The 12,876-nt window shown below is 40.7% G+C and overlaps 1 protein-coding gene across 13 annotated transcripts in view; it reads left to right on the plus strand.

Moving 5' to 3' along the window:
* PRDM11 (PR/SET domain 11) overlaps positions 1-11,137 on the plus strand; it is a 65,146-nt gene extending 54,009 nt beyond the window's left edge. For all 13 annotated transcript variants that reach the window (XM_077322274.1, XM_077322287.1, XM_077322275.1 and 10 more), the window contains one exon: positions 625-11,137. In XM_077322274.1, the coding sequence (XP_077178389.1) occupies positions 625-2,786 (2,162 nt within the window). In that variant the 3' untranslated portion in view covers positions 2,787-11,137. The remainder of the gene's footprint in view (positions 1-624) is intronic.
* Positions 11,138-12,876: the final 1,739 nt, after the last annotated feature.

Genomic DNA, 12,876 nt, shown 5'->3' on the forward strand with positions numbered 1-12,876 from the left:
AGAAGAATTCGTTTTGCCATTCATACCCAGCCTTGAGTGTTCTTGAAAAACATCTGATCTCACCAAAGTGTCATGCTTGGGGTTTGTGAAGCGGGTACCTAGTCCTGTGTGGAAAAGGCTTCGGGATTGTGTCTGTAATGACAGAACATCTTACTTTTTTTCTTGTAATCTATTCACTTTCAATAAAAAAAAATCTATTACAGGGAATCTGTTTGCTGTATTCTTGATGCTGTATTTTTGCAGGAAAAAATAGCATGTTGTGATGATGTTGAGAGTGAAACATACTGGTGTTTGGAAGCTGTGTGAAGTGTGAAATTAATCCTTTCCTTCTCCCTCAACTCAAAAGGAACATAGTTAACTCCATTGTGAGTTTCTTTCTTAAGAGTTCTTTTAATTTTCTTTCAAGGTCATGCTCTCTCAATAATAAAGACCTTCTGTGAATTCAAAAGCAAGCAGAATGTAAAATTAAGTTTAGATTATTAGAGTAATTTAACAACAATACCAAATTTCACTGTAGCAGTGATTGATCAGCTGTGTTTTTTAAAATGTGGAGACGCAGTACTGCTCGTGTTTTCATGTCGTTTTATATACCTCTTTCTTAACTTCTCTCCACTATCTTTGCAGCTTCAGAAAGCATCATGTCTGTTCCCACAATCATGGAAGATGATGACCAGGAGGTAGATTCTGCTGATGAATCGGTCTCAAATGACATGATGACTGCTACAGATGAGCCTTCCAAGATGTCTGCTGTCACGAGGAGGATTCGCCGCTTCAAGCAAGAATGGCTAAAGAAGTTTTGGTTTCTGCGGTACTCCCCTACACTGAATGAAATGTGGTGCCATGTCTGCCGGCAGTATACAGTGCAATCTTCTCGGACTTCAGCCTTCATCATTGGCTCTAAGCAATTTAAGATACATACAATAAAACTTCACAGCCAGAGCAACCTCCACAAAAAGTGCCTGCAGCTGTACAGGCTCAGGATGCACCCGGAGAAGACAGAAGAGATGTGCCGAAATATGACTTTGCTTTTCAACACAGCTTACCATTTAGCTATGGAAGGCCGCCCCTATTGTGATTTTCGGCCTCTTGCAGAACTGCTGAGGAAATGTGAACTCAAAGTAGTGGATCAGTACATGAACGAGGGAGACTGTCAAATCTTAATTCACCACATTGCCCGAGCCCTTCGGGAAGACTTAGTTGAGCGGATTAGGCAGTCTCCCTTTCTCAGCATCATTTTGGACGGGCAGAGTGATGATTTGCTGGCTGACACAGTTGCAGTTTATGTACAATACATCAGCAGTGATGGGCCTCCAGCCACTGAATTTCTCTCCCTCCAAGAGCTGGGCTTTTCTACAGCAGATAGTTACGTCCAGGCATTGGACAGGGCTTTTTCCTCCCTGGGAATCAGGCTGCAGGATGAAAAGCCATCAGTGGGTCTGGGGGTGGATGGTGCTAACATTACTGCCAGCCTTAGAGCCAACATGTACATGACAATCAGAAAGACTCTGCCTTGGTTGCTCTGCCTACCCCTTATGGTACACAAGCCACACTTGGAAATACTGGATGCAATCAGTGGCAAAGAGCTTCCTTGCCTGGAGGAACTTGAGAACAATTTGAAACAGTTACTTAGCTTTTATCGCTATTCTCCCAGGCTGATGTGTGAGCTGAGGGTCACTGCTGCTACCCTCTGTGAAGAGACTGAGTTCCTGGGAGACATTAGAGCAGTCAAGTGGATCATTGGGGAGCAAAATGTGCTCAATGCTCTGATTAAGGATTACCTGGAAGTGGTGGCCCATCTCAAAGATGTCAGTGGCCAGACACAAAAGGCAGATGCCTCTGCCATTGCCTTGGCTCTCCTGCAGTTTCTTATGGACTACCAGTCAATTAAACTGATCTATTTTTTGCTGGACGTAATTGCTGTGCTTTCCCGCCTTGCCTTTGTCTTCCAAGGTGAATACCTTCTTGTCTCTCAAGTGGACGACAAAATAGAGGAGGCCATCCAAGAGATCAGCAGGCTGGCAGATTCTCCTGGTGAATATCTACAGGAATTTGAGGAAAACTTCCGTGAAAGCTTTAATGGCGTTGCTGTGAAAAACCTACGGGTGGCTGAAGCCAAGTTCCAGTCAATTCGCGAAAAAATATGCCAGAAGACACAGGTGATTCTAGCGCAGAGGTTTGAGCCCCGCAGCCGGGCTTTTGTGAAAGCATGCCAGGTATTTGACCTTGCAGCTTGGCCAAGGAGTGCAGAGGAACTCATGAGCTATGGCAGGGAGGACATGGTGCAAATATTTGAACATCTGGAATCAGTGCCAACCTTTTCCATAGAAGTCAGCAGAGAGGGTATGGACACCAGAGGGAGTTTGCTCATGGAATGGAGAGAACTCAAAGTGGATTATTATACCAAAAATGGTTTTAAGGATTTAATCAGTCACATTTGTAAATATAGGCAGAGATTTCCACTTTTAAATAAAATAATCCAGATCCTCAAAGTCCTTCCCACCTCCACATCCTGTTGTGAAAAGGGCCGCAGTGCCCTTCAGAGAGTACGCAAAAATAATCGTTCTCGGCTCACTCTGGAGCAGCTCAGCGATCTTCTGACAATTGCTGTTAATGGACCACCAATTGCCAACTTTGAGGCCAAGAGGGCACTAGATAGTTGGTTTGAGGAGAAATCTAGCAATAGTTATGCACTGTCTGCAGAAATGTTGAGCAGGATGTCCTCCCTGGATCAGAAACCAGTGCTGCAGAGCATGGACCATGGATCGGAATATTACCCTGATATTTAGCAAGGAATGCCTCTTGTTTAGAAAGCTGTTGAATCTTTTTTTTAATTGATACTCTAAGCTTTGATATATTATATGAAAAAATATATATTATATATAAATATATGTATGTATGTAAACCCCACACTGAAATTTTAAACTTATCTGATGGAAGCTACAAGGAATTTTTAAGAATGAGACAAACACTTAACATTTACTGACATCTTCAACTGTGGCAGCTGCAGTACAGGTGGCAACATTTCATTCTTTAGAAACGCGCTGGGGCCATAGTCTACATTTTTTTTTTCAAAACAAGACATAAGCTAGACGTGATGGGCCGATGTCATTGTACTTCTCACTATACTTTTGTATGTGTGTGTTTGTGTGTGTGTGTATATTTTATTTCTGCCATTTTCCCTTTGTTAGTACGCTAATGAGCCATTCAGCCCTTTACTAATGATCATCTGGGCCCTTTGGGTATATCTGGGGAGTTCATGCCTAATTTCATCTAGGTTACAACAGATGCCTACATCTCTCTTAGGAATCTAGTTAACTATTTGTTTCTGACCCTTTCTTGATCTTGCACATCCGTGGGCATTTTGAGTGCATAGAAAATCATTCTGCCACTCCTGTGAAAATTCTACTAACAATTCATATATATTACTATATGGTATAGCATGTGCAAACAAAACTAGCAGAAAGTGGGCTTTTGTGGTTGTTTTTGCATTTATATTTTTTCTATATCTGTAGGGAATAAGCAAAAATTACAACTCTTCACTGTAAACCCAGGCTGCTGTGGAAGCTAGATGGCCAATGAGTCAAGTCCTATGGTAGGGTGGAGACTCCAGGGCTAAAACTATATGTATGCTAATTTTGTGTTATTTATACTCAGTCTTTATAATCATAAACAGCTGTGTCTTCTGTTTTTATGGGGTTTTAATAAGTGTAAGAAATGCCTGCTCTAATTCTGTGGCAGGAGATATCAATGCAAGATCCATCTTTAGTTGTTATCATTAAGCTGTTGTCCTTTAGAGGCTGACATATCCTCCTCCTCAAGTTAAGTGTTCTATCATGGAACAAGAAAAATGGAACATTGTACAAATTCCTGTGAACAGTATTTGTTGAAGAGTGTGCAGTCTGTAGAAGTTTGGAAATGGCACTTGCAACTGAAACAGTAAGATCCAAGGAGATTTTCTTTCTTTTTTAACCCTAGTGGTTTAGGTTAAATAAATAAGCCAAAATGAGCCCAGAATCTACACTTGTGCATGTGCCATGTTTTCCTAAAATGGCTTAAGACAGCACTGTGATAACACTGTAAGATCACAGGAATAAAAGGAAACGTGTCCCCCATCCCCAGGCAAAAACCTAGGGAGGCGTGTTTTCCACAGGGACAGATCTCATGCCAGTCTTCATCATTTTGGAAATAGTTACGTCAGTTACACTGAACCTCTCCTCATTCATTCCTCCCAGTTTTCTCCCACTCCTCCTCCGTTGGTCATGGTGCTAAGGTATCTCTGGAACCGTTGCTGCTAGATGATAGCTTTTCATTTGTATAAATAATTGTAATCAGTATGTTTTCAGTGATAATGTAGCATATTGTTAAAGCAATTTCTCTTCAGGTATATCTGCACTTGTTGCATTTATGTTCCATTTCAGTTTGTCCTGCACTGTCCCATATTATCTTTCCATATTTTTCATACAGCCTTATTTTTAGAATCCTGGGTGTAGTGGTTAAAAGGAGCAGCCTCTAATCAGGAGAACTGCTTTTGATTCCCATTTGCAGCCAACTGGGTGACCTGGAGCCAGTTACAGTTCTCTCAGAGCTTTCTTAGGCCCACCTACCTCACAGGGTGTCTGTTGTGGGGAGAGAAAGGGAAAGTGATTTCCAGTACTTGTCCAGATACTGAAAAGCAGAGTCTTCTGTTTATTGCTGACAATAACTTATGGTACATTTTGGAAGTGAAGGTGGCAATAAAGGATGCGCTATCTATGGGATTGTGAGAGGGCTGGAATGATTAAAGATAATAAACAACAAGCACATATTCCCTCTCGATTTGTAGATGAATGAAGAAAAAAATTAGCTAGAGAAAGTAGTAAGTTGTCCATAGCAAATGCACAAAGTTAACAGAAAGCATTTCTAAATGAAAAATAGGATGAGGTAAAGAAAGAGGAATGCATGGAAAAACTGGGAGGACAGATGTCACAAAACTTTTGTCCAACTTCACTGGAGGAAGCGTGGTACCTCTTTAACGTGGCACTAACTTCCATGTGGCAAACAAAAACAGGAAGAGAGACTGGTATGGGACAAAAAAGAGGATGGAGTGCATATTGTACCAGTTCCCTATCTGAAAAAGAACTGGTGTGGATATACCTTTTAGTCACTTCCACTGCCAATGTTCATGCACTGCCTTCTCACTCCCCCCCACAATGAAAAAGAAGCACAGAAATGACAGTAGTATGTGGTTTGTCGTCTTTCCAATAGTTTATCTGACTTATCCTCATAAGCTACATTTATTTTCTTGATGTGTATATTATCCCCTGTGCGACTAAAGAGTGATTGTGCGACAGCTTGTGTGAGTAAAAGGGAGAGAAAAGGAATTATAAGGTAAAGAGAGATATTTTAGGCAACATTAAAGCCAAATACTTTTTAATCATATTTTTCACAGGATTTAGAGCACCATTAGTATTAACACCTCTACAGTTACTAATGTAGAATAGTTTACAAGACAATGTACCGTAGCACTTTTTCCTAAGCATAGCAAAAGCATTGAGATTCAAAAGGTTTTATGTATTTAATGTCAACTGTATGCCATAGACAATAGTACTGCAAATAACAGTTTATGCAACTATCCTTGTGAAACTAATTTCAAAATAGCTGTTATCACACATTAAAGCAAAACAAGCAGCTTACTGCTTATACAACCAACACCAATATTGCTCACTACTCAAAATCTCTTTCTGGCAATGGTTTTTGATCACATCTGTGTACTCTTGAATAATCCACAACCCATGCAAAACCTACTACCCAATCTATGACCCAAGAGTTAGTGTAATCTGCTTGAGTAATTTTACTGGTTGGTTTTTGAAAGATTTCCAATTAGCTACAGAACCTCTAGGTCCAAATAGTTGTGTGTATGGATAGAGATAATGGGATTTATGGCTAAACATTAACAGATTATGGAAGAGGCAAAATTAAATATCTGGTAAGATCTATATGTAAATAGACAATGAAAGAAAGAGCAAGCATCATGTAGTAGTTAAGAGCAGCAGCTTCTAATTGACAAGCAGGGTTGATTCCCTGCTCTTCCTCATGCAGCCAGCTGAGTGACCTTGGGCTAGTCACAATCCTGTTAGAAGCTGTTTCTCTCAGAGTTGTCTGAGCCTCACAGAGGCCCATTATGCACGGCTGCCGAAACGGCGATTTCGGGTCACATGGAAAACACGGAGGGGGAAGACGCGACGCATACCGGTTATGCACGGGGTGCGGCGCGACAGCAGCAAAACCCAGAGTAACTGGTTATGCACGCGGCGATCCCGGCGCCACTTCTGGTTGCGCCCCGGTCACCCGGAAGCTGTGCTTTCTTCCGCGTTTCGCAAACGCGGCTTTTTCGGCGGCATGCACCGAAGCTGCAGCTGGTTGCAGCCGGCTCCGTGCGTTATCAGTGATTTTAGTCGCCGCCATTCCACCCCGAATGTGCATTATTCCCCCCGTGCATAATGGGCCAGAGTGTCACTTTTAGGGAGGAAAGGAAGGCAATCGTAACCGCTTTGAGACTCTTTCAGGCAGTGAAAAGTGGGGTATAAAAACCAACTCTTCTGTTAATAGTAGAAAAGGTACTTGGCCTAACCTTTCATGAAAACTTGTTTTCCCGTCTTTCCACATCAATCCAACTATACATCTAAAAAATACCATGACCCATTCTAACAAATTTAGGGCAGAATCCAAACAAAATGAAGAAAATGCAAGTGCCTTTATTTTCAGTGGGAAAAGTAAAAAAGCATGCCATTGTGTAACTCCTTTTATAATCAGCGGGATTTTGGTTGGGTTTCATGTTTTCCAGTACAGAGAACTTTTCGGAATATCTTCACCTTATTTATAAATAGTTAAATCTGCTTAGTCCAGACTGGACTATTTTATGAGTCTGTTTACAGTGTTGTCTCTGCTTTTACAGAAATTGCTTTTCTGTTAGCAATATCACCATTTTTAACAGATGGGTTCCAGAAGTATAAAACAGCTTGTTATGTTTCCATGGCTTAAGAGCAATCATTTTGCTTCTTCCCAATTTTGCCCACTAATATATCTACTTCACTGAGTTAAAGAAACATATACATAATGAGTGAGAATTGATGGGGAATGTTTTGGTTTACTATAAATAAGGAGGCAAAAAGATGCTAACTATTGAAACAATTGCAGGGCAGTGAAACTGTAAATTTCACATCTAGATAGAATTCAGTAGTGGTTAGTAGTCAGGCAACCTGTCAGGGAGGTAATCCTTTAGCCCTATGAGAAATGTTATTAACTAGTTGTCATTGGATGTCTGAAATATGCGTTAGCCTAAGGACAGGATGAATGTGTGGTCAAATCTCTCCCAGTTTAGAATCTCATGTCTACAGCCTTTGCTTATGTAAAGAGCTCCAGGGATTTGCCAGGCACAGAAGGATTGCAGGAGGAGGACTTCATTAATCAAGTGGTGTTGTTAGGTGAGGCAGTTTTTAATTGCCATTGTGTGTCACTTTCCTTTATGATCAGCAGCTGTACTGAATGGGAAATTTGTGCTGCTGCACTCACTGGTCAGGCAAGACTAAAGAAAGGCAGAAAATGGCTGTGCTTGTAGTGGAAAATAAAAGACACTAGAGGGCATCCGCTGTTAAATATTTGTGATTATCCAAACAGAGAAATGCTTACTGGGTGACATCGATAACCTGGAACAGATTTCTCCTGAAGTGGGAGGACACAGTACTTGTCTGACTCAAAGGTAGCCCCTCTGATCTGGTTTCTCAAGATCAGGAAACCTGTTTTTGTTAAATGAGGTTGTTATTGTCATGGATGTGTTATTAGAATACTATTCAAACAAATCCCATTTGTAATCAGACATTTTGTTTCTGCTTCAGCATCAGACTGATTAATTTGTGCATTTTGACATACACAAAGAGGGCATGATGGCAGTTTTCCCATCCACCTCCTAATTCAAACTGTTCTACAGGTGTATGTTTAGCAAACAGTGCTATTATTGCCGACAACCTGCCAGCAGGGCATAATCTCAGCTATCAGACTAATCACAACAGGGATAATGGTAGTAAATCAGGAAGCCAGAGCTCTTTCTGCAATTGGCAAAAGCACAGTGAGAACACACACATGGACAATGCAAGAATGTACGCTTACAACTGGGTGGTTCAGGCATGCTCTCTGCATTACCCTGAAGGCTGATCTTTGCTTTGAGTGCATCTGTTTGCCCTTTTGCTGGAATGGGCTCTCAAATATACTAATGCAGGCATTTTTATCCCACAGCACAAACCCAGATTTCAGGTTTTGTTCTAGAAGATGGGGCAAACATGTTCCACCAAGAGTTAAAACTCTCAGAGGCTCAGTGCTGCCTCTCATCCCCACTATTAGTCAAGACTCCTTCGTGTCAAACTGCAAAGGATTTCTTCACCACTGAACTCTCACTCCAGTAATATCTATGCAATTCTTGTCTCCCTTGGAGGCAAGTAAAATTTGTATGCATCTAACCTGGTCTACTTAGATAGCATGTACTCGTGCAAGGTGCAATCCATAGAAATCAACCTTGAAAATTCCATTGCTTTCTGTTGGGTTTCATGACTCCCTCTAGATTGCAGTCTTTGGGCATGATCTAATTAAATTTAAGCACTTTGAAGTCCCATTTGATTACACTGAGAAAGAGTTAAACATGCTTATTTTTCCCACTGAAATCCATGGGACAAAAGTGTTTGTTGATTTTTGTGAAGTTTAGCTAGATCATACTTTTTATATGGCAAGACCACATGTACCAATATGTACTCGAAATGCACCATGTGTAAGAGCTGAATTCACTTGCCTATATATTGCTGTATAGATAAAGTGCTATATATTTATGTATTTTTATGTTCTCAATAGATACAAATATGGGATTTAGAGGTAGAACTGACTGCCCTGGTTGCAACAGCAAACTCTTCTTTATTTATGAGAGGCACTAAGACACTGAAAAAAAGAGAAGACTTACCAGTATAAAATTTCAGGCCAATTTTGATATATACCTATATATAGAAAGTTATTCAGTGTGAGAAGATTTTGCTGTTCCTGGAAAAGGGAATTCTGCTGGCATGGAAGACAAAATAGGGGGTCCTATAAGGGTGAACATGTTGGCATCACATATCTATGTCTATGTTTTCACTTCGGTTAATTCATATCTTTTTCCTGCTGCTTTTATCGACGTGCTGAGTAGATTCCACACTATTGCAAAATAGTTTCTCTTTCAGACCAGTCCCTCACATTGCTATTTCTTGGTGTCTGGTAAAGTGAAATAGAAGGAGAAATTATCATCAGTTGTTTAATCCTAGCATCAGTTTGAGTGGACAAGTCCCATTGACTGCCGTGACACTTCTGCTCAAGAAAACAGAAAAGGGCCACAGCGATATAGTCTAGGAAGAAGAAAGGTCCAGTAGGTTATGTAGCTGTCTCTCTAAGTTTCCTGGATCATGGTAGGATCTTCCAGAGAGATTCAGATCTCCTGAGGAAGCAGCATGTGAAACACATAGGGTATAATAAGTTTAAATAAAACTTTCCTGTTGGTCTTTTTTTCTGATTTCTGCTTAAGCAGCAAGATGTAAGACTACAATGTCTCTTTGTATACAGGAGCACAGGACAGAGCAGATAATGGCGCATGGAGAGCGAGAATAGCTTTGGGTACAGTAGGGACATTTATTCAATAGGGTAGCCATGCCATAGCTGTTCTTATCAGTGTAGTTGCACTGCTTTTTCCTGGTTATTTCTGCCATTTCTGGTCACATTTCAAAGAGCAGCTACTATAGAGTTGTTGACTGAATAAACTGACTGGCTAAGTTTTGGGATAGACAATGGAGTTAACATGCTTAGACTGAGAACACTGTAGCCTGAAAGCTTGAACTGATTGGCTTGAGGCATTCAAACTGAACCACTCCTACTAAATGATTTAAATGTGATAATATCCTTTTTATATGAATGGCAGCTTCTATGCTTCAATTCTAGATTGATTTAAGCCACAGTTTTCGCTGACCACCTTCTACAAAAATATGTTCTGAGAAGTCTTTGAGCTGGACAACCCATTTTGTTTCTGTCCTGTCAGGCAGAAATCCAAAGCCATTTGTATTATGCAGCTGGAAATTCTTCTCTATTAGTTGAAACATGTTGAGCACTAGTGTATAATTTTCATTCAGTACTAGCGATTTTCACAACTGCTTCATTCCAGGAGGGAAACGAAAGCATGATTTGAACTTCCAGTGCCAGACATTTGGGCACCATGTGCAATGCCTTATGCAAGTTACGTTTTTTTTTTTTTTTTTAATGAGGAGTTGGTAAGGAAAATGTAATTGTTTTTCCTCGGTCAAGTGACTACTTGTAGTGGTATTGTACAACTTACGTTGAGCAAGCTTGTGCCACACACTTCTGATGATGTAGTTTGTCACCCTATGTGATATATCAGGGCTTTGCCACCACACAACTCTGGAAACCCACCTCAGTTACATACCGGGCCTACCTGTAACCCACAAGCTGCTGGACTTTGGCCAAACAAGAACAGCTACCTAGAAAACAAACTCCTCAGGACTGACCTTCATGGACCTATCCTCTCATGACTACTGGACTCTTTTCCAGCCCGCATGCTGCCAACAAAGCACCCTTGCTCTGTATAGAAATCCCTCAAACACTGCACCTCATGTATAGAAATCCAATGCAGGGAAGGAACATCATGTATGTTGTAATTATCTGAATACAAAAGGAGGGCTGTTGGATTTCTCCTATTCAGGCAACCCCACAAACTCCCTTAACAAGAATCAAAGAGGGGAAATATCTCCTCATGTTTGCCTTTTCCCTTTAACCTCACGAGTCCAGGTCCCCTAACTGTTAGTTCAGCTGTGCACACACACCAGAGGGAAGGGGGGAAACAATCTAGAAGTTTATTATTACATATGTATTAATATGTTAATACCACAATCTGACAATGTTAAAATGTTATTACAGACTATGCTTTATAGTACCTGTGTGAAAGGGCCTAGGACACTGGATACGAATAGAGCTATGTTGATATATCATAGTATGTACACAAGAACTTTCCTTTTGTCATACATTATACTTGTAATGTAAAATGATTATTAATAAAAAACACTTTGATTTATCAAGATTGGTATCTCTATAACGTTAATTACATGTTCATTGTCCTTCAGATGGGTGCTGCAAAATGCACATACACATTATTGATGTAGTAATGTGCAAGAGTTCAATCAATTTTCCTTCAGTGTAGTCTATTGGATCGACCACCAGAGGGATCAAACTGCGTGAAACAGAAAAACAACTTACTGACAAGTCAAGTGAGACAGCAGAAAAGCCCTATGTGCTGTTCTCAATGGGTCGGTTTGTTTTTACACAGCCTACTCCAAGTTAATAATGGAACATTTAGATAGGGAAGTAAGACCAGGACCTTATTGCCTTACACAGGATAAGAAACTAGGTATTATTTCCCAAACCAGCCACTAATTGTTGATAGCAGCCATGGAGTGGATAAACGCATTTATGTATTTAAAACATTTATTAGCTAGCTCTCTTTTTTATTTCAAGGCAACTTACAACATAAATATAAGATATATTTTGAAAATAAATCAAGATCTTAAACCACAGTTCAAGGCTGCTAATAAACGTCACCAAATGTAGTTGAAAATAAAACCATATTCAACTGCCTGCTTAAGATCGAAAGAGGGGGGAGGTGTATCTTCCTCAGGAGTTTATTCCAGAATCGTGGGGCTGCCACTGAAAAGGTCCTCTCTCATGTACCCACCAAACAAGCTTCTTTTATTGATGAGACACTCAGGAGGGCCTCTCTCTGTGACCTTAATTCCTGGGCAAAAACGTGTGGGAAAAGACAGTTCTTCAGATACCCTGGTCCCAAACCATGTAGGGCTTTAAATAACAAAACCAACATCATGAATTGGATTTGGGTGAGAATTGGTAGTCAGTATAATATCGTGCTCCTCATAGCTAACTGTGGCCAGCTGTCAAGATGTATTGGTCTGTGCACTCGCTGCAGCCTCCAAACACTCTTCGAGGGTAGCTCCAAGTATAGTGCATTGTAACAGTCCAGTCAAGATGTATCTAGTCTTGATTGGAGTGTTACACTATGGCTAGACATGACTGACTCAGGAAAGGATGCAGTTGATGCAGCAGCTGAAGCTGGGCAAAAGCCTTCACAACTAATCTTGACATTATATATTTATATGCAATAGAATTCAATGCTGTTTTTCCAGGAAAACCTGCTCAGTAGAAGGTGCCTCCTCCCAATGGTGGTATCAAATATGATGCTTCTCCCAGTGCAATTCATCACAGGGTGATGTTGTCCAACTTGTCCAACAGAGATTTCATACAGGGGATGTGGAGACTATTTGTCATTGAAGAATAGTAAATGTTCTCTGGTCTGCTAAAGGATGTTCTAATCACATCAGTGGAGTACAATGTTATAGACTCCACCATCCCAAGTAGCCATTTCCTTCATATGAACTAGGCTTGCCAACTTCTGGGTGGGGGTTGGAGATCACCCAGAATTACAGCTGTTCTTCGGTTGACAGAGCTCAGTTTCCCTGGAGAAAATGGCTGCTTTGGAGGGTGGACAATGTTGGATAATATCCTACTGAGGTTACTTCCCTCCCCAAACCTTGTTTTCCCAAACCTTCATCCCCCAAATATCCAGGTATTGTCTAACCTGGAGTTGTCCACCCTAAGGGAAATTAATCTCTGTGGATAGGAGATCTCTTTTGATTCCAGAATATTTGTTTTCAGTCTGCTGCAGCCATTCTTGGAATTAATAATAATTCTTGGAATTGTTCCTATTGGATAAACCCATCACTTAGTAGGCAGAACACTTCTTTCTGC

Source organism: Paroedura picta, chromosome 2, assembly GCF_049243985.1.
Source record: "Paroedura picta isolate Pp20150507F chromosome 2, Ppicta_v3.0, whole genome shotgun sequence".
In the NCBI taxonomy this organism is placed as follows: domain Eukaryota; kingdom Metazoa; phylum Chordata; class Lepidosauria; order Squamata; family Gekkonidae; genus Paroedura; species Paroedura picta.